At 36.8% G+C, this 25,422-nt stretch overlaps 3 protein-coding genes across 11 annotated transcripts in view; 1 reads left to right on the top strand and 2 right to left on the bottom strand.

The window, feature by feature from the left end:
* cbsa (cystathionine beta-synthase a) overlaps window positions 1-12,446 on the bottom strand; it is a 28,213-nt gene extending 15,767 nt beyond the window's left edge. For both annotated transcript variants that reach the window (XM_067403388.1, XM_067403389.1), the window contains exons 1-4: window positions 12,334-12,446; window positions 8,930-9,188; window positions 6,291-6,397; window positions 5,935-6,069 (exon numbers count right to left, since the gene is read on the bottom strand). In XM_067403388.1, coding sequence (XP_067259489.1) covers window positions 5,935-6,069; window positions 6,291-6,397; window positions 8,930-9,171 — 484 coding nt within the window. In that variant the 5' untranslated portion in view covers window positions 9,172-9,188; window positions 12,334-12,446. The remainder of the gene's footprint in view (window positions 1-5,934; window positions 6,070-6,290; window positions 6,398-8,929; window positions 9,189-12,333) is intronic.
* A 662-nt stretch (window positions 12,447-13,108) lies between these two features.
* On the bottom strand, window positions 13,109-20,627 carry LOC137031881 (splicing factor U2AF 35 kDa subunit). Of its 6 annotated transcripts, none has more exons than XM_067403227.1 (8): window positions 20,526-20,627; window positions 19,863-19,950; window positions 15,816-15,882; window positions 15,092-15,141; window positions 14,282-14,380; window positions 13,979-14,112; window positions 13,492-13,584; window positions 13,109-13,398 (listed from the first exon to the last, which is right to left on the bottom strand). In XM_067403227.1, coding segments are annotated over exons 1-8 (651 nt in total). In that variant the 5' UTR covers window positions 20,528-20,627; the 3' UTR covers window positions 13,109-13,280. The 6 variants fall into 6 exon arrangements, with proteins under 6 accessions (XP_067259328.1, XP_067259332.1, XP_067259327.1 ...); XM_067403231.1 differs by lacking the exons at window positions 15,816-15,882; window positions 20,526-20,627 and adding exons at window positions 18,211-18,277; window positions 20,371-20,518; XM_067403226.1 differs by lacking the exon at window positions 20,526-20,627 and adding an exon at window positions 20,371-20,518.
* On the top strand, window positions 20,564-25,019 carry gemin8 (gem (nuclear organelle) associated protein 8). 3 transcript variants are annotated; one of them, XM_067403233.1, is made up of 4 exons: window positions 20,564-20,687; window positions 21,303-21,346; window positions 21,745-22,138; window positions 24,137-25,019. In XM_067403233.1, exons 2-4 carry the CDS (start codon window positions 21,344-21,346, stop codon window positions 24,391-24,393), a joined length of 654 nt encoding a protein of 217 aa, XP_067259334.1. In that variant the 5' UTR covers window positions 20,564-20,687; window positions 21,303-21,343; the 3' UTR covers window positions 24,394-25,019. The 3 variants fall into 3 exon arrangements, with proteins under 3 accessions (XP_067259334.1, XP_067259333.1, XP_067259335.1); XM_067403232.1 differs by lacking the exon at window positions 20,564-20,687 and adding an exon at window positions 21,007-21,072; XM_067403234.1 differs by lacking the exon at window positions 20,564-20,687 and having other exon boundaries at window positions 21,303-21,381.
* Window positions 25,020-25,422: the final 403 nt, after the last annotated feature.

The following is a 25,422-nucleotide window of genomic DNA, read 5'->3' as shown; positions in this document are numbered from 1 at the left end:
TACATCCATGTGATCAGACTACTACAACCAACACACTCCTGAAGTTTCATAAACATCAATCAATGTATGCAGAAGTTATAACACATTTCCTGTTTCCCTTTTCTCGCCATAAATTCGTTGCCTCGCCACGGCCAAACCGTTTGAGATATCCAAAATCCTTTTGCAATTAAACAACTTCAATGTGTTCGCAACAAGTTAAAAAAAGCTTGGTGTAAATTGGATAAACCCTGTGGGAGTAGTAGTATAAAATTCATAGCCTGTTTTTTTCAAAAAATTAACATTCAAACCAAAATAGCTGACTTCCTGTTGGTCGGAGCTAATGAATGTAAATTAGAAAATTGTCCGGCTTGATGAGAATAATATGTGTACCGAGTTTGGTGACTGTAGGAAAAACTAACCCCCACTTTTGTCAAAAGGTGGCGCTACTGAGCCCCTCCACCACGCCCATTTCTATGGCTTTGTCCATGTCTACTGGTTGACAATATTGATGTGTGTGTCGAGTTTCATGCAATTTGAAGCATGTTAAGAGCCTCAAAAACACTCAAGAATATTATTAAAGTTTGACCTGTTGCCATGGCAACAATATTTCAAATATCAAAAATCCTGTCATAGGTCTACATCTGCTGTGTATTGACATTACACTGATGAAGTTTGAAGCAAATCAGGTAAAAATAAGAGGGTGATCTCAAAACATTTCAAAAAGTGATACACTTCCTGCTGCCAGTTGGTGGCGCTATAACTTTGACTCACAATAGTCACATCCATGTGATCAGACTCCTATAACGAACACACTCGTGAAGTTTCATAAAGATCAATATATGTATTAAGACGTTATAACACATTTCCTGTTTCCTTTTTCTCGCCATAAATTCGTTGCCTCGCCACGGCCAAACCGTTCGAGATATCAAAAATCCCCTGGCAATTTTTAATCATCAGTGTCTTGACTTCATGCTGACCGAGTTTGGTGGCGATCGGATTAATCGTCTAGGAGGAGTATATCAAATTCCAGAGCATGCGTTTTTCAAACAACCCTTAATAGCTGACTTCCTGTTGGCGTGGCGATTAACTTAGAGCGCGAAAGTTGTTCGGCCCGATGAGGTCTATATGTGTACCGAGTTTCATACTAATACGTGCAAGCATGTTTAATATATGGACCAAATTTTCAGACTTTTTTCAAGGGGGCGCTGTCGAGCCCCCCTGCCACGCCCGGGTACCAGCCTCTCCGGCGTCCTAATGGCCGCGGATTCCAATGTGTGTGCCAATTTTCAAGAGTTTTTGAGCATGTTAAGGCCCCCAAAAAGCCCCGGAAGACGGAAAAAAAATAAAAAAAATAAATAAAAATAAATAAATATAGCTGCGAGCAGCGATGGCGGGCCCAAGCCCGGTGGCACCGCCACCCCGGTGGCTTCAGGGCAACTGTGCACAGCGGGCAATAGGCACTTAAAACGGTTAAACATCAAAGGACTATGTCAAATTCACTCCACATTTACTGCACTACAAGGTGCCGCTATAGAGCCCCTCCTCCCTGCCCATTTTCAAAGGATTACATGTGCCAAGTTTTAACATTATTCTGATGAATTTTGAAGCAAATCAGGTAAAAATAAGAGGGTGATCTCAATGTATGCTGAAAGTGACACATTTTCTGCTTCCAGTTGGTGGCGCTATGACTTTGAATCACAATACTCAAATCCATGTGATCAGCCTTGTACAACGAAGACTAAGCCAAAGTTTCATCAAAATCAATTAATGTATGCAGAAGTTATAACACTTTGTTTCCCTTTTCTTGCCATAAATTCGTTGCCTCGCCACGGCCAAACCGTTTGAGATATCCAAAATCCGTTTGCAATTAAACAACTTCAATGTGTTAGCAACAAGTTAAAAAAAGCTTGGTGTAAATTGGATAAACCCTGTAGGAGTAGTAGTATAAAATTCATAGCCTGTTTTTTCAAAAAATTAACATTCAAACCAAAATAGCTGACTTCCTGTTGGTCGGAGCTAATGAATGTAAATTAGAAAATTGTCCGGCTTGATGAGAATAATATGTGTACCGAGTTTGGTGTCTGTAGGAAAAACTAACCCCCACTTTTGTCAAAAGGTGGCGCTACTGAGCCCCTCCACCACGCCCATTTCTATGGCTTTGTCCATGTCTACTGGTTGACAATATTGATGTGTGTGTCGAGTTTCATGCAATTTGAAGCATGTTAAGAGCCTCAAAAACACTCAAGAATATTATTACAGTTTGACCTGTTGCCATGGCAACAATATTTCAAATATCAAAAATCCTGTCATAGGTCTACATCTGCTGTGTATTGACATTACACTGATGAAGTTTGAAGCAAATCAGGTAAAAATAAGAGGGTGATCTCAAAGCATTTTAAAAGTGATACACTTCTTGCTGCCATTTGGTGGCGCTATAACTTTGACTCACAATAGTTACATCCATGTGATCAGACTACTACAACCAACACACTCCTGAAGTTTCATAAACATCAATCAATGTATGCAGAAGTTATAACACATTTCCTGTTTCCTTTTTCTCGCCATAAATTCGTTGCCTCGCCACGGCCAAACCGTTTGAGATATCCAAAATCCGTTTGCAATTAAACAACTTCAATGTGTTCGCAACAAGTTAAAAAAAGCTTGGTGTAAATTGGATAAACCCTGTAGGAGTAGTAGTATAAAATTCATAGCCTGTTTTTTCAAAAAATTAACATTCAAACCAAAATAGCTGACTTCCTGTTGGTCGGAGCTAATGAATGTAAATTAGAAAATTGTCCGGCTTGATGAGAACAATATGTGTACCGAGTTTGGTGACTGTAGGAAAAACTAACCCCCCCACTTTTGTCAAAAGGTGGCGCTACTGAGCCCCTCCACCACGCCCATTTCTATGGCTTTGTCCATGTCTACTGGTTGACAATATTGATGTGTGTGTGTCGAGTTTCATGCAATTTGAAGCATGTTAAGAGCCTCAAAAACACTCAAGAATATTATTACAGTTTGACCTGTTGCCATGGCAACAATATTTCAAATATCAAAAATCCTGTCATAGGTCTACATCTGCTGTGTATTGACATTACACTGATGAAGTTTGAAGCAAATCAGGTAAAAATAAGAGGGTGATCTCAAAACATTTCAAAAAGTGATACACTTCCTGCTGCCAGTTGGTGGCGCTATAACTTTGACTCACAATAGTCACATCCATGTGATCAGACTCCTATAACGAACACACTCGTGAAGTTTCATAAAGATCAATATATGTATTAAGACGTTATAACACATTTCCTGTTTCCTTTTTCTCGCCATAAATTCGTTGCCTCGCCACGGCCAAACCGTTCGAGATATCAAAAATCCCCTGGCAATTTTTAATCATCAGTGTCTTGACTTCATGCTGACCGAGTTTGGTGGCGATCGGATTAATCGTCTAGGAGGAGTATATCAAATTCCAGAGCATGCGTTTTTCAAACAACCCTTAATAGCTGACTTCCTGTTGGCGTGGCGATTAACTTAGAGCGCGAAAGTTGTTCGGCCCGATGAGGTCTATATGTGTACCGAGTTTCATACTAATACGTGCAAGCATGTTTAATATATGGACCAAATTTTCAGACTTTTTTCAAGGGGGCGCTGTCGAGCCCCCTGCCACGCCCGGGTACCAGCCTCTCCGGCGTCCTAATGGCCGCGGATTCCAATGTGTGTGCCAATTTTCAAGAGTTTTTGAGCATGTTAAGGCCCCCAAAAAGCCCCGGAAGACGGAAAAAAAAAAAATAAAAAAAAAATAAATAAATATAGCTGCGAGCAGCGATGGCGGGCCCAAGCCCGGTGGCACCGCCACCCCGGTGGCTTCAGGGCAACTGTGCACAGCGGGCAATAGGCACTTAAAACGGTTAAACATCAAAGGACTATGTCAAATTCACTCCACATTTACTGCACTACAAGGTGCCGTTATAGAGCCCCTCCTCCCTTCCCATTTTCAAAGGATTACATGTGCCAAGTTTTAACATTATTCTGATGAATTTTGAAGCAAATCAGGTAAAAATAAGAGGGTGATCTCAATGTATGCTGAAAGTGACACATTTTCTGCTTCCAGTTGGTGGCGCTATGACTTTGAATCACAATAGTCAAATCCATGTGATCAGCCTTGTACAACGAAGGCTAAGCCAAAGTTTCATCAAAATCAATTAATGTATGCAGAAGTTATAACACTTTGTTTCCCTTTTCTTGCCATAAATTCGTTGCCTCGCCACGGCCAAACCGTTTGAGATATCCAAAATCCGTTTGCAATTAAACAACTTCAATGTGTTAGCAACAAGTTAAAAAAGCTTGGTGTAAATTGGATAAACCCTGTAGGAGTAGTAGTATAAAATTCATAGCCTGTTTTTTCAAAAAATTAACATTCAAACCAAAATAGCTGACTTCCTGTTGGTCGGAGCTAATGAATGTAAATTAGAAAATTGTCCGGCTTGATGAGAATAATATGTGTACCGAGTTTGGTGACTGTAGGAAAAACTAACCCCCACTTTTGTCAAAAGGTGGCGCTACTGAGCCCCTCCACCACGCCCATTTCTATGGCTTTGTCCATGTCTACTGGTTGACAATATTGATGTGTGTGTCGAGTTTCATGCAATTTAAAGCATGTTAAGAGCCTCAAAAACACTCAAGAATATTATTACAGTTTGACCTGTTGCCATGGCAACAATATTTCAAATATCAAAAATCCTGTCATAGGTCTACATCTGCTGTGTATTGACATTACACTGATGAAGTTTGAAGCAAATCAGGTAAAAATAAGAGGGTGATCTCAAAACATTTCAAAAAGTGATACACTTCCTGCTGCCAGTTGGTGGCGCTATAACTTTGACTCACAATAGTCACATCCATGTGATCAGACTCCTATAACGAACACACTCGTGAAGTTTCATAAAGATCAATATATGTATTAAGACGTTATAACACATTTCCTGTTTCCTTTTTCTCGCCATAAATTCGTTGCCTCGCCACGGCCAAACCGTTCGAGATATCAAAAATCCCCTGGCAATTTTTAATCATCAGTGTCTTGACTTCATGCTGACCGAGTTTGGTGGCGATCGGATTAATCGTCTAGGAGGAGTATATCAAATTCCAGAGCATGCGTTTTTCAAACAACCCTTAATAGCTGACTTCCTGTTGGCGTGGCGATTAACTTAGAGCGCGAAAGTTGTTCGGCCCGATGAGGTCTATATGTGTACCGAGTTTCATACTAATACGTGCAAGCATGTTTAATATATGGACCAAATTTTCAGACTTTTTTTCAAGGGGGCGCTGTCGAGCCCCTGCCACGCCCGGGTACCAGCCTCTCCGGCGTCCTAATGGCCGCGGATTCCAATGTGTGTGCCAATTTTCAAGAGTTTTTGAGCATGTTAAGGCCCCCAAAAAGCCCCGGAAGACGGAAAAAAAAAAAAAAAAAAAAAAAAAAATAATAATAATAATCCTTAGAAGAACAAGAGGGCCCTGCGCGAATTTTCGCTTGGGCCCTAATAATAATCCTTAGAAGAACAAGAGGGCCCTGCGCGAATTTTCGCTTGGGCCCTAATAATAATCCTTAGAAGAACAAGAGGGCCCTGCGCGAATTTTCGCTTGGGCCCTAATAATCCTTAGAAGAACAAGAGGGCCCTGCGCGAATTTTCGCTTGGGCCCTAATAATCCTTAGAAGAACAAGAGGGCCCTGCGCGAATTTTCGCTTGGGCCCTAATAATAATCCTTAGAAGAACAAGAGGGCCCTGCGCGAATTTTCGCTTGGGCCCTAATAATAATCCTTAGAAGAACAAGAGGGCCCTGCGCGAATTTTCGCTTGGGCCCTAATTATGAAAAAAGGTAACATAAGATGAAGTTAAAAGAAAAATCGTGAAGTCTCAAAACAGAACATCAGTCTGTAAGTAATAAAATGCCCTGTGTGATTACCTGTATTTCCAGAGGTGGGCTCTATAATGGTGTCTCCAGGTTTGAGGATGCCTTCCCTTTCTGCATCCTCCACCATACGCAGACTGATACGGTCCTTCACACTGCCACCAGCATTAAAGTACTCACACTTGGCCACTGCAGACACATATACAAACAAAACTTTATGACTGTTTTATGTAAAATTAAAGCCACATAGCAGGGGAAACAACACAAGTGTATGATTATACTCCCTTGTCTTTCAAGGATTCCAAGTTTTTTAAGTTTGTCATTTGTAATACCCCTATGATTAAATGGTATTGATTTTTAATGTAATTGATTTACAAATTTAAAAGTAAAAATATGAATTATTCACTTACAAATTTCACACTTTAGTCCAAAAGTCTTAGAGATCTTGTTTATGCGGACCATGGGTGTGTCTCCAATCCTGTCCAGGATGGTAGGCAGAATGCTCTCAGCTTTTGTCCTCCAATGGTAAAAAACAAACAACAAACAAACAAAACTCAAGGTCACTTGAAGAAAAAATAAACACAACAAAGTAAATTTGTGACAGTCTAAATTAAAAATCTTAAAGGAGTACGCTGTCAAATTTCTGTTGTGAGTTCTTTGACATCTGGTTCAAATCTAGAGCCTGTTAAAATATATAATATGAGACTAAAACTGTGTGGACACTGTTCTAAAACCTAAGAAATATATATTCCCTAAAATATCCATAGAGAAGTATAATGATTTCTCTCTCTCTCACACACACACACACACACACACACACACACACACACACACACGTGGTATATGTGGTTAACGTGGACTCTCCATAGACGTAATGGTTTTTAAACTGTACAAACTGTATATTCTATCCCCCTACACTACCCCTACCCTTAAACCTACCCATCACAGAAAACTGTCTACATTTTTTGAATTTAAAAAAAACACAGTTTTTGTATGTTTTTTAAGCCATTTGGTTTACAAGGACACAACCAGTGTCCTCATAAACTATGTTTACATTGTAATACCCATGTTATTATACACATTTGTGTCTCATAAATCATGTATACAAGAACACACTCACACAAACACACACATGTTTGTTTTGCTATCAAAGTGTCACGATCACAGTCTGTTCCTGTTCACTCCGGACTCCATTTCCCATAATCCTCCCTGTCAATCACATGCACTCACTCCACCAATCACCTGTTGCTACATACAGCCATGCACACTCCACACTAATCAGCACACCCAGCTGATACTCATTACCAGGACTATAAAGGACTCACACACACGCCACCTCACCGCGAAGTCTTGATTCCTTGTGACAATTCTGAGCGTTTCCTTGTATCCTGTCTGCCTGTGATTGATCTTGCCTGTTCCCATTTATTGACCCGTTGCTGCCTGTCCTGACTCTTGCCTTGTATACTGTTCTGTGAATGATATCCGCCTGCCTCGATCTACTGCCTGTGCCCTGACTACGATTCTGCCTAACCCTCTGCTGTACCTGTTTGCTCCTGATTTACCCTGCCTGTACGACCACGCTTACATTTAATAAAACGCTGCATTTGGATCTTACCATGAGTCCCGCTTCGTTACACAAAGTGTGTGTGTGTGCACGTGTTTTTGTGATTTATGAGTAGGGTTGCAAAGGGACAAACTTTCCACGGGAACTTAACCTGAGGAATTTTGGAAATATTCCAATTTGGAAACTTAACAGGAATTTATGGGAATTCACTGGAAATTTATACATTATACATTAATTTATAATATTTATATAAAATTTATCATATAAATGTATCATATAAAACAAACATTTTGTTTGGTCATAACATGAAATAACAGTTATTTATTTTTCGCATTCAATTAATTATAATTTAGTAAATATATGTAAATTAAATATATTTTTATTGCAGCAATTGTTATGTGTTATTTATTTCAGTGTCACATGATCCTTCAGAAATCAGTCTAATTTTGCTGATTTGATACTTATTTGTTATTATCATTGTTGGAAACAGTTGTGTTAGCATGTTAGAATGATATCTGAAGGATCATGTGACACTGAAGACTGGAGAAATGATTGAAAATTGAAAATTTAGCTTTGATCACAGTAATAAATTATATTTTTATGTATATCAGTTAGTATACCATTATTTTGAATTGTAGTTATGTTTACAATATTACAGTTTTTTTCTGTATTTTTTAATCAAATGTGCATGTTATGGACTGGGGGAATGCACAGTGCATGCAGGGGGTGTGGCCTCAATAGCCCTGCAGTAAAGTAGTGTGCTGTGTGAGGAATTTGCAGGGTAAAAATTAAACTAAAATTGCATTAAATAAGGTTGTTTTAACCAAAATTATGTTGCAAGATGTCTTTTTTTTCAACTACATTTAAGTTCCCTGTTAAAGGCTAACCTGCAATTTTGCAAATTCCCTGTTTATTCCCATTAATTCCCGTTAACTCCCATATATTCCCTTTAATTTCCATGTATTCCCGTTAATTTCCATATATTCCTGTTAATTCCCATGGAAAGTTTCCAGCTTTGAAAATTCCCGGAATATTGAAACCCTATTTATGAGGACACAAATTTGTATAATGACATGGTTATTACACTGGTACTATGACGTATTCATGAAATATGAGGACATTCCATGAGTCATCATATTCAAAATAGCTTTAAAAACATACTAAACAATGTTTTATTAAAAATGTAAAAATGCTTAATGTTTGTACAGTAAATGGAATGTCCACACACACACACACACACACACACACACACACACAATTATATATTTTTTTCTGTAACAAATATATTGCTTATTGAACATTGCAAAGTCCATTACAGTGGATGCATTTATGTAACACATTTATCATGCTGAGGAATAATTTCTTAATAGGAAACTTATGAGTAAAAGTAAAAAGAAATGCTTAATTTGTTAGGCTCCCTGTCACTTGATTTAAAGTAAAAATCTTGTGATTTTAGGTTAGATTCCCAAAGTGAGTGATCATCACCTGGGAAAGTATTTGTGAGGAGAATTTTCATGAGACATTCCCGGTTTCCAAGTACATCTGCTTGGCAGGTCAGGACGAATCCATTTTGGGTCGGCGGCCCCAGTTTCTCTATTCAGCTGCAGGGGTCTGTCTACATCATCCGAAACCAACTTGTTCTCTACGCCATTCTTGCCAGTTGTCTTCTTGCCAGCAAAAGGGCAGGCAGGGGTGTCGTTCTCTTTGTTGGAGGGGACTGAGGGCATGATTTCTCTATAGTTCCCTGTGAAGAGATTTGACGTTTAACCCAGGATAATTTGTTCACAATAGAATTTACATATTGCAGATTAAGCAATTTTGCCATCTTCACATGGGGAATGAACATGATTATAATAAATGTGATTATATGCAAGATACATGATGGAGACGTGATAATTTAATCTTAATCAAAACAGTTCCTACATTATCACCCATTTATTTAGTCAAATTTCCAAAGACTTTGGAGCTGGCATACTTCCAGGCTGTGGAATATGACCAAAACATCAAAACCCATGATAAAGTACATAGTCCACAGCATTAACAAGAAAGTAACAGATTGATGCAGTGATGACATATTTTTGTAAGTCAAATATGATTTTTCCATTGGTTTCTAGATTATTGCAGAAAATAAGCTCTGTGGCCAACATTGTGTTCATCATGATAATCTTCAGAAATGAACACAACTTTAAATTTTGAAACCTAAATACAATCACCAGAAGTAAAAAGTTAAACGTAGTCTATAAACGAACGCAACCTTCACTAAGCTTCCTTACTATTCCTAACTCTTTTAATATTTATTAAAAAAAAAAATTATAATAATCTGAAAATTTGAGTAAGAATAGTTCACAAGAGCTCGATTATAAAAACAACAAGGCTGTGAAAGTGGACTAGTCAGTAAATTAGTTTTCCTGTTCAACGTGATGACATTTAATCTCCCTGACAACCTCTGTAGTCCCATTTAGCCACTTATTAGCAATTGTCTTTTTCAAGACAAGGGGTTTTTGCTGATGTATTTTATGTTGTAGAATAAAATGTGAAAATATCTTGAAATTATGTTAACCACACCTTATTTCATTTAATCAAAAACCCAATCAAAAAGACTATTGACTTTCGAACAGTGGAACCGGAACTCGTTTGAGGATTTTGGCCTCTACAAAAATATGTGATTTCTGCACCACTCTATATGCCCCTGTTTACACCTGGTATTAAGATGTGCTTTGGTCGATTGGATCATAAGTAGATGAGAAAGACATTCCCGTCTACACCTGGTGTTTTAATCCATATCTTTTGTCCACTTTCAACCACTTCTGTCCTCATTTCTTTGAAGGGAGGGTCTATGGGCAGGTAAATGTATGGGCTTTTTCAGATCTTCTGATCTAATGGACGAAATAAGCTCACACAATTTAAATATGAATGTGACTGGGTATTTTAAATTGGCAAAACGAAGGAAAAAAAAAAAAACACAGAAAGCAGCAGCTTCGTTTCTGCTTTAATAGCCGGCAGACATCACCGAACACTGTGAGTGCGAATGTGGACAAGCTCAAAACGTTTTAGACCCCATGTACACCTGTATTTAGCGTCATTCACTTGTAAAACAATCAACCAAAATGCATCTTAATACCAAGTGTAAACAGGGCCTATATCAATTCAATCAAGCAACATCACCACAATGCCATGACGATTTCAGCCTTGTACAGCGCATGTTGATTCACTCCAATTCCCCAGATGATGATAACAGTTTATAGCATGAACTTGAAATCAGAAAATGGCAAACAAATCTGGGCTGCGTTTCCCAAAAGGATCGTAAGCTTAAGTTGATCGTAGCTCCATTGAAACCAATGGAGCTACGATCAACTTAGGCTTATGATGCTTTTGGGAAACGCAGCCCTGACCCCTTGAATACACAGAGCTTAACCATCAGGTAATTCCAGAATATGAGAACCATTAATAGATAACACCCAACAAGCCATGCATATAATACACCAGCTGTTAAAACTTGAGCCTCTCCAAGATGAAAAGCATGCTTGACTGCTCTAATGCGAAATGACCATAATACAATGCATGCAAGCTAACATGGTCTTTGTGTGTCCTGAAAAAATGTTTGAGGTTGACACATTTACACAAAAGTGCATTAAGTTTCAGGCCATATTCATATACACTGCTTGGCCAAAAAGAAAAAAAAAGGAAAAATATGCTGTTTGGATATATGTTTCTAGCATATTGAATGTTTGGCAACAGTTCTTCTAATCCTAACTGATGGAGTGTGTAGCTTTTCATTTCTTAACAAACAGGTAGCAGGATCACACATCATGGCCATATTTCAGGATGACAATGTCAAGATTCATAAGGCTCAAGTCGTGAAAGAATGGTTGGGAGGGAGTGTGTAGAATCACTTTCAAAGATGGATTGGCACCCATATATGAATATTCCTCTCTCAAAATGTTAAACAGAAATTACTGAACATTAGCATTATCGAGCATTATCGAACATCTTCCATTATGCTTGATCAAAATTTTACTGCATGTGTATCACAGAATATGACACTACAGGACTAGGGTTGCCGAATGTGCAGCCTTTCCCTATTTTCAAAGACCAGTTATTATTTAGGTGTATATATACAGGTGTTCTGTATATAATATAATCCATGCCTTCCCTGTATGGAAATATTGTGTAAATACTAATAACAATAATGCATTGTTTTTGTTACTATGTAAAAAATAAAAATAAAAAAAATAATACATTTTATGTCACAGGGCTGTTTTTGTCACACACCTGGCAACCCAGTCTAGGACGCATGAGCGTCGAGTATGGGGAAGTTTAAAGTGTCCATGTGCTCGAAGAAATGAGTCTAGAAACTCTTTCAACTAAAAACTTTCACTTCAGACCCAATCCAGACAGTTTCTTGCATATACTCTCTTTCCACAAATCACTCTCATAGGACTTACAGAAAAAAATACTTTAAATACAAATCTGTTCGAGCACGAGGCAGCCATTCATGCAGGCTACCTGCAAAAAAAAGAAAAGAAAAAGAAAAAAACTCGTGCACTTCGACCTTTAATAATTGTGACCGTTTTTGTGATTTATCATCAGACTATCTCTTTTAGTGAATTCGTAAAACACTGTCGGTTTTGATGGAACTGGCTTACTTATAAAGAAATTTTCGCAGTTATTATATCAAATCTCATTTCCTGGTCTGCTAAGCACAAGGGATTTTTACATACTACTACTACTAATAATAATAATACAAATATTTAAACAGAATTTTAATACACATTAAACCATGTTCACAAATATATAATCTTTATTTTCTGTCTTTGTCACAAATACATCGCTGATGGAATATTGCACAAGTCTACTACAGCTATTGTACGATTAAAATACACATTTACCTTGCTGATAAGCGCGCCGATCGTCCACTTTAACAGCTGTACATACACAAGTACCTGTGTCACGTCATTTATATGAACGTGGGTTGATCACTTATTTGGGAATTGGCCATGTGTTGGCGCTCAATCTGATTGGCTGGAAGGAGGGCGTCTGTCGTTTGCTCTCCTATCAGAAGTTGGGTCATGTCCAACATTTAATACAAACATCTTGAGTGAAACATTTGGAAACAACTTATTACACAAGGTAGCTTTGGGTTGGAAAACACCTAAAATGTCAAATATTTTACATTTTAAAGCATTTTATCATTCTCACGTGAGAATGATTAATTGACAAAACTTGTTACATGTTTTTTTATTCAAATGCATTCTAGCTATTGTCACCATGAATCATGGTGAACCAGAATCATGGCAGCAGGTTTTATGATTTTTGAGATAATACAATAATAACCTTTTTTTTTTTTTTTTCCCAATACACTCATGATTTTTAGTATCTTAAGCTGGACTACTGCAAAATTGCAACACTATCCCTACCTATACTACAAAGACAAACATAATTCCTGACCTTGATATAGTGCTATTGTCTCCAAACTGATACCACTGCATTTTATGGACAAACACATAACCAATGAATAATGAACTTCAGTGTGACACCCCTTCACACCCACAACATTTCACTGATGACCTGCAGGACTGATTAATGATGACTAAGCTTTTAACAGTCCAAAACATATAAACAGTAAACTTGTGACAGACACAATTTATAAAAAAATCACTTTTATTGAGAAACAAAATTTATAATTGTACACTTAAAAAAAAATGTAAAGAAACACAAAGGGACAAACAAAAGGGCTTCAAGCATGTAACAAGATGACATCTGATGTTTCAAACAAGTGCTGGTCATTGATTGAAGACAAGCAACAAAACAAAAGGCATCAAAACTGTGTCATAGCTCAAAATCTTCCAGAACGTTCTCGATCTCTTGATCTCCTCTTCTCACGTTCACGACCTCCACGGCTACGATCCCGTGAATGAGAACGTCTTTCACGAGACCTTGACCGAGTACGATGTCTAATGGAAAGAAAATTAATTTCTGTTACAACAAAAATGCCAACTACAATTAAAGGGACTAGTCTGGTCTTTGATAAAGAAAGGTTTCAGTACCTTTTCCTACGACGTCCATAAAGCTCTCTCCTCAGTTCTCGAGAAATGGGTTTCAAGTGCATGAAATTACAGAAACCGCCTCTAGTGCACTCCCTGTGGTGAGATGAAGTACAGCACAAAACATTGTTATTAGAGCAAAACGTTTTTTTCTCCATTTCATGGAATTCATGTAGACAGTTTTGCTTTAAATGTTGAGGAAAACACTAGTATTAGGGTTACATCACTAAGGTACCCACTTAGGCACATAAAGTGAGAAAATGACAACAGGATAAATGTATATTTAAAAATATACAAGTTCAAGTTGATCGCTATGTGAAAATTGTAGTTTTGTTACAGTTCCAGTTTCCCTTAAATGCTTTAATTATGATTTAAATAATACAGACCACTACCCCCCAGTCTTAAACACAGTCTTAAAAAGAAAAAAGATTCAATCAGTCATGCCTTAAAAAGTGATGTATTATAGTAAAATAATTTGTGAGACACTGACCCCATTTCATATTGTCTGCAGCAGGCTTCTCTGAAATCTGTAACTGGAGAAAGCTCTGCATGTATCGGCTGGCCATTAAACCAGCGATTATTCAAGTCCAATACAGCTTTTTCAGCATCCTCTTCCCGCCGAAACTGTTCAGACAATAAAACAAAATAAATGGTTTAACCTTTCCTAGTCTAATTTGAACGCAGACTGTTACAGTTCCATTGTTTGAAATACTGAAATTAAATATTCTATAAAGTGGTCCTTTCAAATCATGAAAATGTCACAAAACATTAATAAACACATTTTCAAGTCTACCTTCACATAAACATTTCCAACCAAATGATCACCAAGGTTATCGCACACATTCATCTCCTCGACCTCTCCATACTTCTCCTCCATTTCTGTAAAGACTTCCTGTTTAAATCATAAACAATCAGCATTAGAAAATGTAGGAGTAACTACTTCAAGGGATCATTAATTCAAAAAATAAATTCTGCCATTTACTCTCCCTCATGTTGTTTAAACCCGTATGAGTTAATTTCTTCTTTGTAGCACAAAAAAAGATTTCTAACAGGAAATCTAACATTCTTTAAAAAGTTATATTTGTTCCAAAGAAGAAATAAAGTCTTTCTTTTTTCCAGTTTTGGAAGGACATGAGTGTGAGTAAATGATTACAATTTATTTTTGGGTGAACTCTTGCTTTCATTTAACTACTGATTCTTATCAAGTATTACAAAGTAATACAAAATATATTATAAACACAACATAAGAATGTTGAAGAAAAAAATAAATAAAAATGTTTTATGTAAAAAGATTTTGGGAAAAAAAACTGAGTAAGAGCTACTGTAAAATGCACCACTCAGACCTCCACAACTAAAAAATCATGTGTTGCCAGGAATTCTCCATCACCCACCCAGCATGGCTTTTAATGGCTTCATCCAAGTGTAAATATTAGCCTTGTCCTTGTTGGGACATCGCATTAAGTAGATGTTAGATGTGCACATTAATAGTAAATGTGTTTGTTTACTTATGTGTGGGATTTTGACCCTTGGAACATCAAGTCATTTCTAAATCAGGTCCACTGGTCTAATGAAGCCAAAAAGCTCACCCATGATGAGAACTCACCTCAAAAAACTCGTCATAATGTTCCTGCATTTCCACATCACTAACAGCACCTAGCAACAATTTTTAAAATACAATTAGAACACAGCAAAGTGTATCAGAGAGAAAGATATTTTGATATAACCTCCATATCATGCAAATAAGAAAAGAATAAATAAATAACTGGCCCACCATAAAACAACTGGATGGTGTTAAAACACAAACCAACAAATTACATAATATATGATCTGTTGATCATAAGACTTGATATTGAATTTACTATGACATTTATTTATTATTTTTATTAACATGTGGAACTGAGAATTCAGAGAGGAAGCAAATCCATGTCAGGCACAGTAAGCCTTTGTATTTATTAGTTTTTAATTAACCATAATATAGGTCAAAGACAAGTTTGTTCCCTTGATAAACAACTTTACATCTGATTATAGGTTTCACTGTTATACATTATTCATAAAATTCCCAAGCAAATGTTTTTAAGTGTGTTGCATACTTTGGGATATAAAGTGTCTGCAAAATCTAAATCCTTAACTAAATACACTTTCATTATACGTCTAAACATACGGCCATGGAATAACAACCGCAGTATTTTAGAAGTATTTGTGAAAAGTGCATTTTCTGAAAAGGGAATAAATAATTGCACATTTTTATGGATGCTTTTGATATGTGCCAGTCGTAAAGAAATGATCAATGCCGCAGACTCCTGCAAGCAAGTGGGGGGACAACTTACAGTGTAAACCATCAGCAGACTGGGCAGAGTTTTGAGGGTTACGGTATATGTTCATGAGGACAATAGTCTGAAATACAAAATGTGCATTTTTGAAAAACAAACTCTAAGACTGTTTAGCATCCAGGTCTATAGACCACATGGGATATCAACATTATAAATTAGGCAATTAATGAAAACAAGTGAATTGGGAAGAGTGGGGTCAGCAGGACAGGTCAGAGATCCATCCGAAATGACAAGAGAACCTGTACGTAAAGGTCTCAGGTCTTTGATGAAGCAGAAGAGTATCTTCTGTAAACAATAATGTAAATAAGTACAGCTTATTTAAAACATTTTAAACAAGGGCTTTAAATAAGATCATGCAGATCATTAAATTATAGTTATCATAATGTCCCAAACAAAAACAAGACATCTGCTTTTTTCAAAGTACTGAGTCCTTTTCTGGAGGGAAATTAATATGAGTGGCACTGGAGTCTGCACTCATACTTACCTTGACATTAAATTTAAAAAAAATCAGCTCTACTAGGCAGGAATCAACAAAAACCCAGCACCTCCTATACCCCTTTTCAATCAATATGTTGCTGGTTTTCATGCAATCTGGGAGCCTGTCATATCAAATCAAATGTGACGTAATGGGTTTTATGTGCCTGGGCATTCAGCATTTCTGTCCATAACTCCTACTCTACTCTTTTTTTTTTTTTTGCAAGCTCTCCAATATTTTTTGTATCTCTGTAGAAGAACATATTGCAGGTAGAGCACACATCGCCTACGCAAATCACTGCTGAATGCTTGTGCTATCAGACATTGTTGTTTATTGCATGCACAATTACAAGCTGCTACATACCGCAAGCATTAACGCAGTAGCTAGACAACTTATTGATGTTTTTGTTTAGGAAACTTTACCTAATGAAAAAAACATTTGCCCTGCCCGCGGCTCCCTGATGTAATTGGTTCCTAGGACTTCATTTATAAAACACATGTATAATCGGATTTGATCCTAAATTCCATGGATTTCATCCTACTTCAAAAGTGAGGAACACATTGGGATTTATAAAGGCAAAAAAATACGTATTCGCATGCCTTCAGCAACTGAAGAGTATGTGTATAACTTTTTGCATCCATGTACACCAGGAATTAATATAGTCCAAGTCCAACATTGTTTATTAAAATGTAAATATAAAAATGTAAAGTTAAATAGACAATCACAATATGCATTAAAATAAGCATATGCACAAATGAGCAGCTGCTTTGTAATAAATTATGTCAAACTAATTAATTCATTAAAAGATTAGTTCACTTTAAAATGAAAATTAGCCCAAGCTTTACTCACCCTCAAGCCATCCTAGATGTATATGACTTTCTTCTTTCTGAAGAACACAACTGGAGTTATATTAATAAATGACCGCCTTCCATATTCAATTTGGGAAGAAAAAAAAGTAACATTTCGGAGTTCAAAATGCTTACGCAACGTCAGTTACTTTTTCTTCGTAATTTGAAAAAAGAAGCCGTAGGACATAGTGTAAGCATTTTGAACTGTGAGACATTTACACTTTCTTCATAAGTTGAATACGGAAGGCAGTCTGGCGGAAGCTAGATATTTTACTTACTAACTTGTTAAATATGGATATTTTCACTTTGAAGTGAACTAATCCTTTAATTATAAATGACTTCCTGAAAAAAATATGGTCTCTCTGGGGGCCCACAGAAAGAAAATATTGTACATTTTAAAGTTAAATACATCAATCTGGTGCACTTTTTGAGAGAAATGTTAAGTAAAAAGAGTAAAAAGTATTTGGATTGATTTGTACCTGGACTTAATGGACTCAAACCTCTTTGTAGTTGAGATATAGTGTCTCAGTCCACATTACACTTACACTAGTGTTTTTAGGAAGCAAAAACAATTTGAATATAATATAATGAAGTTTTATAGCTTAGACTATGGCAGGGCTTCCACAGTCTAGGTAATTAATAGGAAACACTGTATATATGCTTGCCCATGATGATGAGTGTCATACTTCTTCTGAACTATAAAGGGAACTGCATTTTCTTTGGTGGAAATGTGTAGAACGGTTCAAGAATGGGAATCATGTCAGTCCAGGAAACATGTCGGTGGAAATGGGGCATCAAACACTTGCCTGGACAACTGCAGATTAAGGGTCTTTTTATAAAACAACAAACCCAACACAATTACTGTTTGATAGAAATAGCACTGAGGTTTTCAATAAGGTTTTACTTATGTGTGTAAAGTACTAAAGTACAGTAGTGGTCCAGAGGATCAGTGCTGAGGCTGCCTCTCCATGAAAACTGCAAGAGTTTTATCTCAGTTGTCTGTGATTAAAATGGGGATTTCTTGCTTACCCCACAAGCTAGCATTATCTCATGGAAAAGCGGGACTTACAGCGAGAGGCGTCGGCCGTCTGTGCACTGTTTTGGGGGTTACGGTAGATGTTTTGAATCAAGATGGTCTGCAAAGGGAAAAATTAAAATATGTATATAAATAATTCCAAATTGGCTATTTAAAAAAAGAGCTGCACATGCAAACGGCTGAGGCAGTTGTCTTTGCGCATCCAATGGACTGAAATTTGGAAGGACCACTATTCACCCCCAAAAAACAAAAAACAGAAAACTTCCTGCTGACTACAACCAGTGTACTGGAGAGGAATTGTTGTGGCAAAAAAAGCCTGGTAAAAAGCAGACCATTTAGATGATATAGTCATCTTATTATTAAGGAAAGATGCACTTCCTTTGGTAAGTCTGACAAACTACAACACTCATAGATCAGATCTCAGGTGCTTTAAGACAAAACAGTCCTGAATGCTTCTGAAACCATGAATGAATTATGAACTACAAATTACTCTGTACACCAAATAGTGTTGCGTGACTGAAAGGCAGTCTGCAAAGTAAAATTGATTATGTGTCAGTTACATTACAATGCAGCACTATATCAAATATCAAGTGCAACATACATGTAGAACTGAACATGCAAATACAGGGCTACTTTCAGTTAAACTGAAGTTTGCATCAAAAGTGTGCCAAGAAATTACTGTGAGCAGGGCCGTTTCTGAACATTTTCACACGCTAGGCAAGATCCCCATTGGTTTTTTTCACTTTCAGTAATGCAAAAGTAGCCTATTATTTTTCAATGAAATGTAAACATGCAATATTGTAACACTCAAATTAGCCCAATATTAAATTATTGTTTTGTAATATTACTTGACATTCTAAGGCCCGGTTTCATAGACAGAGCTTAGATTAAGCCAGGATTAGGTCTTAGTTCAATTAGGACAAGTAAGTAGCTTTTATAAACTTACCCTAGAAAAAAACTTTACTGGTGTGCATCTTGAGACAAAACAATAACACTGGCATATTTTAAGATATGTCAGTGCAAAATGCTTTCAGTTGAAACAGCTCAAACATGCATTTTAGTCTAGGACTAGCTTAAAGGGATAGTTCACCAAAAAATGAAAATCAAAGTCACCTACATCTTGGATGCGCTGGGGGTAAGCAGATAAACATCAAATCTTCATTTTTGGGTGAACTTTCCCTTTAAGGCACGTCTGTGAAACCGGGGGTCTGTAAATTAAATTAATAAAAAAACAAATCACATAGGCTACTAATGCCTTTTGTTACACAAATATGCATTTAGCAAACCTTTCTTTATAATTCTGTGAACAAAACCATTTTTTTAAAAAATTATATTTAAAAACTATAAAACTATTTAATAACAATATTCAGCTGCTTAAATGTACTTAGCAAGTGAATTTTTGCTAAAATTAAAAGTGGTTGAGGTGATCACTGGGGCCTCCTCCAGCTGGTGGCCCCATGGCAATCGCCTAGATCCTCTATGGCTAGAAACGGCTAGAAATTTTTAATTCATTTACATATTTAATGTAATGTAAATGTAACATGTAAGTTCAAATATATATTTCTTTCATACTAACGTTCTACACTGGAAACAAATAAAGTATTGTTTCACTTTAAACATAACAAAGACAATTCTACAGAGGTGAAAACTAATACAAAAAAGTAAAGTTTGAGGTGTAAACATACCTGACTGAAAGTTGGTTTATTGTGTAATCTAGAGCACCGATCTCCATGACGACAAGCTCCAATTTTGAAATAAAATGAGCAATTGACCCTGGAAAAAAGAAAAGGGACAGACTGTTTTAAACTGTGACACGTACGTATGTATGGACAATGACATAAAGGTGACAAAAGATCAGACAATGTCAGATTCTACCACTATAAAAGCCACATATATTCATATTTCAATCCCAATTATTGAAACCCTTCATAAACCATTTTTTTCCCCATTCAATGAATGTTGTTTGTACATCAGGTATTTATTTAAAGAACGATTTATGAAATTGGCGCCAGTGTCTGATTTCACTGCTTTAACCTGCAGCATGAGCACTGCGGATGCTTTATATCTCACACAAAAACTGGTTGTTTTGTGTTCAATATGTGTAAACACTCAGCAGACAGTTCATATAGGTGTGTTATATTACAAATTAATTAATATTGCACTGCTGGAACAAAATAATTCAATATCGCTTACTTGTCTTTTTCTGTACCAAAAATGGACGCAAGATACTCCGCCATCTTGAACGGCCCAATTCGGCTACGAATCTGCGATCTACGTCATTATGACTGATCTTCCGGCTTCGCGAGCGCGCACACATGCCCACCTGTAGATGTCTTATTTGCACTTACATTAAAATGTCTCTTAATTTGTCAGTTGTTTTTCTTCTACACCTACTGGAAGAACGATAGATGTTACCAGAGCCACTGCCACACACGGGAGCCTTTAATCTTGCTCAGCAATGCACAGCGAGATCCAAACAGGAAACCAGATGCTGTTCTGTTTCAGTGGAAGTCAGTAAAGGAGATGCCTCAGTATGATTTATGAATTATTTAGGCACTATCCACACTCTGCCAATGTGTTTTTATTGTATACATTAACTATAAAACCATATATAAAGAGTTTTAACAAAAAGAAAAATAAATACATTTTCTAGATGGACTACACAATATTACACATGACATGAGAGGAGATTATTGCCTGTACAATTGAATAGTTTTCTGTTACTCTCTGCCAGCGATCGATGACTGTAGTAAAACTCTTCGATGGCACCAGCGTCTTATAATATGATTGGCTTACAAGGGGCACGTGGTCGAGTTGTTGCGCGACAGACTGCCATCTCCTCCTTAAAACAATCTCTGATTCTACTGACGCTCATGTTAGGGGACGGTATGAGTGGTGAGAAGTGCTACTAAACTATGCTGTCGTTTTAATGTGTAATACGTTTAATTATTGGTTATAGTACGCATGTTGTTGTTTAAAGAGTACTCCTGCTCCTTTCTGTGAAATTACTAGATAACCTACTTCATTTACATGTATTATCGCTAAATTATTCACTTCCTCTCCACTGCTGCATATGAATATATAGATGTTTACTCGTGATTGAAATAAACCTTTCTCTCTAACAGGTACACAGAAATAGATTCTATTAACTAGTCGCCGCTTCATAATGGTACGTCTTACACTTCTGTGTTACTAGTATCTCAGGTACTTATACAACATTTATTAACCTAAAGTTAATCTCAGCACTTACTTATACATTATTAAAAGTTGTAAGTTATATGGGCTGTTAACATTAGTTAATGCACTGTGAACTAACATGAACGTTTAACTAACATTAACAAAAGTTAAGTGCTGCAAAAATATATTGTTTATTGTTAGTTCATGCTAGTTAATGGATTAACCAATTTTACCAAATGAGACCTTATTGTAAAGTTTTTCAGAATTTCATCAATATTATACAGTCATTCAAGACTGTATGATTGATTCTAAATTTAACACATTGTGACCATTCCAATAACTCTATATACTCCTAAGAAGTCAACATGAACCGCATTTGTGATGTTACAGGCCAGTCAGGGTGATGGGGAGGTGTGGTATGCCCATCCAGTTTATGCCCGCTATTGGCAGCACTACCAGCAGGCCATGCACTGGCACCAGAGGCACAAGCGGGCATACAGGAAGGCATTGGAGTTTGGCTACTTCCAGGCACTGTATTCCATGTACCCCCCTGCCATGCAGCGCTACTCAGACTGGCATGCAGATGAGAGATGGAGGAACAATCACAGAGATGGAGTGACAGGTAGAGAAGAAAAAAGGGAGAATGAGGCCACTGATTCAGACCGTGAGATGATGGAGGAGAGTTCAGATGAGAGCCAGATAGAGTGTGATGTCAGCAACATGGACATCTCGGAAGAGCTGCGACAATACTTTGCCCAGACAGAGCGACACAGGCAGGAGCTCAGTAAGTGTTTAACAGCATATGTGGAAACTTTTATTAAAACTGACTATAGGTCCTCTCTTTTGAGCTACATTATTGAATAATAATAATTAATGTTTATGTGGTTCCTTTGAGGATCTCAAGGTTGCATTACAAAGGATATCCTTTATCATTTATTTACCAAGGTTGAAAACTCATTGAGTTAAAAAAAAATAAATAAAAAAAAATCTCCTTTACAAGAGTGACCTGGTCAAGATGCAGCAACATTTGTGAAAAATTAGAAAATATTGCAAAATATTAGAAAAACAGATTGAAGATACAGACAACCCAAAGTCTTCTCTTCTCAAATTTGCTTTGCTTAGATGTTTCTTTTATGTGAGTGACTAATGGATGAGAGCTTGAGAGGAACTGTAGTGTTGTGCCAGGTTCATTATACCAGAATGTCCCCACTGTCATGCAGTCTCTGCACACTGGCCATCTGTTTTACTCACTAAGCCTGCTTAAAGGAGAGATGTGCCCTAATAATTCATTGCAATAATTGTGAGATTATTCATTGTTGAATACTGAACTGATGGTATACTGAGCCATAGAACCTGTAAGTGCTAAACGTAGAGAGCGTAGGAGAATGACGGGAGAGACAAATTTGTTGAATAAAGTAATTATTTTTGTTTTGTTTTTGTGCACAAAAAGTATTCTCATCTCTTCATAACATTAAGGTTGAAACAATGTAGTCACGTTGACTATTTTAACAATGTCTTTACTACTTTTCTGGACCTTAAATTACAGTAATTATGTTGCTTTCTATGGGGGATAAAAAACATCATGGATTTCATCAAAAATATCTTGATTTGTGTTCTGAAGATGAACAAAGGTCTTATGGGTTTGGAATGACATGAGGGTGAGTACTTAATGACAGAAATTTCATTTTTGGGTGAACTAACCCTTTAAGTTTTAAGCCTTGTTATGTGCTTGTCCTTAAGACAAGAAAATTCTGCCATTTGCTTGTCCAAGTAAAAAAGTTACTTGTCTGGATGGCTTTTGTTTATTGTTTTCTTATTCATAAGTGTTTAGGCGAACCCTTCACGAACACTCGGTCACAGTGTTTCATTTACTGTTACTAGGTTACCAATGCCACCGTAATTGCTCTAACAACTTGATGGAAACACAGCTAATTTGGCTTCTTTTTTTTAACTTAAAATATTCGCTTCATGTTTGGATGGAAATACAGCTAATGAGGTCTAAAGCAGGAGGATGGTGGTCACAAGGAGGCCTTTGTGAACTTCAAAAGTGGACGTAATAGAAGTCTTAAAATAATTTAATTCATAGAGGTAATCACTCAAAACAAAACAAAAAAATCAATTGAGATGAACTGACAGAGGCTGATTCCAACATGTTTTGTGACATGTCCTCATTCTCAGAAATGATAAACAAAAGGTAAATAAACATACAGACTAGTCCACATTAAATAAGGGTTCACCTAAAATAAGTATGGTTTGTGCCAGCCACAATTACTGGCTGCCAGTTTTGCTAAGTTGCCAGTTTTCCTATTATTATTCCTATTTCAGGAAGTTTCAGTGTTGTTGTTTTTTTTTTTTTATCGCATTTTTGTTTACTTTATGATTTTGGTACTATATATGGTTGCCACTTAATGTCTGATATAAAATCTACAATGTCAGGAGTTAAGCCTTAAAGGGATAGTTCAGCCAAAAATGAAAATTCTGTCATCATTTATGAACTGTATAAATTTCTTTGTTCTGTTTGTAACAGGACAGTTGTGGGGCATCATAGACTTCCATAGTATGGAAAACAAAAATACTATGGAAGTCAATGGTGCCCCACAACTGTTTGTTTAAAAACATTCTTCAAAATATCTTTCTTTTTGTTCAGCAGAATAAAGAAATTTATACAGGTTTTAGAACAAATTGAGGGTGAGTAAATGATTACAGAAATGTCATTTTTGGGTGAACTAGCCATTTAAATGATGTTCCTAGTCATGACAATACTTCTTTCTCTGCTATGTAGAGAAACAACAGCAGATGGAGGCAGAGCAGCATGACTCTTATGTACTGGCTGACCAAGACTTACACAGAGTTTCCTGGCGCAGCAGCCTGCCTCCTTCAGAGCGTCCAGGAGAGAGGAGGACCTCAGAAATGAAGAAGCTTTATGGTAAAGATGCAGCAAAGATTCAGGGGATGGAAACAGCCATGCAGCTCACCTTTGATCGCAACTGTGACAAAAAGCAGCCCAAGTACTGGCCTGTTATACCACTAAACCTGTAGGATGATCAGACTCCATCAATAGTATGCCTGACATGACATCACAGGATGATGAACCTGTTTTCTGAACTGATCAGAGACTGTTTGGATTATGTTGTACTGACTGTACTGCATTTAATAAATATCCAATTCAGTTCAAATATTCAGACATGATCAGTAAAAGTCATTTACATTAACTTTCTTTTGAGGTATCTGTACATTTGTCTATATGTAGTGGTATCCACAGATGACACGGTTCTGTTTTCTTTAAGTTTCTCATATACGTAAACGATGATGGAGACACTGCTTGGGTTTCAGTGCCGTTCTTCTGATGTAGTCATTTCTCCCTAACTAGGTCATTGCCTCCCCCACAGTCTTTGGTTAATGTGTTTTGTCTGTCTCTTCTTTTTGCATCTCAGATGAGCACTTGAGAGAGTGCTGCTTATTCTCTGGTGCAGTTTTTACATGCAGAATTCTCTTTTTTAATGCAAAGATGTCATTTTTTGATTTTTGATTTGATTGATTAATAAATGTATTGCATTTAAATATGTGTGGGCGTGGCAGTTTGTATGGTGTATTTAATGCTTGTTGTGTTTTAGAGATGATACTCGTATCGGACAGTTCTTCAAATAAAAAACAAACAACAGATCTTTTGCCCATTTACACTTGTTTTTAACATCCATCTTGGGAGACCAAATAAAAAAAGATTGCTGTTTTTGCTGTTTCCTCTGACCACGTTTGAATAGATTTTGAGGGAAGAGCCTCTGATTTTGTAGCTACAAACATCACATAAGTCAGTATTTTTTTTTACATGTGGTTGCTTCTGAAATCAATTAAAACAATTAAAATGTTTTTTGTTTTTTTTAGTGAGGTTAAGGTTTTGCTCATTATTTTTGTCAAGAACTTTACTGTACTTCATTGTCACCTTTATTTATATAGCGCTTTTTACAATGCGGATTGTGTCAAAGCAGCTTTACAGTGATAACTGGTATATCATTTTGGCTGCATAACAGCTCTTAAAGAAAATAGTGTCATTGTCCATCTTAAGTAAAT

The sequence above is a fragment of the Chanodichthys erythropterus genome, chromosome 12, assembly GCF_024489055.1.
Source record: "Chanodichthys erythropterus isolate Z2021 chromosome 12, ASM2448905v1, whole genome shotgun sequence".
NCBI classification, from domain to species: domain Eukaryota; kingdom Metazoa; phylum Chordata; class Actinopteri; order Cypriniformes; family Xenocyprididae; genus Chanodichthys; species Chanodichthys erythropterus.
Note: the sequence above shows the minus strand (reverse complement) of the source record. Positions and strands in the feature narration are given on the sequence as shown.

Coding starts and splice junctions, on each gene's coding strand:
- LOC137031881 (XM_067403231.1), bottom strand. CDS start 20,414: ATGGCGGAGTATCTTGCGTCCATTTTTGGTACAGAAAAAGACAA. Junction 18,278..19,862: donor ATAAACCAACTTTCAGTCAG/GTATGTTTACAC, acceptor TTCCCTTTGCAG/ACCATCTTGATTCAAAACAT. Junction 14,113..14,281: donor TTGGAAATGTTTATGTGAAG/GTAGACTTGAAA, acceptor TTGTCTGAACAG/TTTCGGCGGGAAGAGGATGC.
- gemin8 (XM_067403233.1), top strand. Junction 22,139..24,136: donor GCGACACAGGCAGGAGCTCA/GTAAGTGTTTAA, acceptor TCTGCTATGTAG/AGAAACAACAGCAGATGGAG.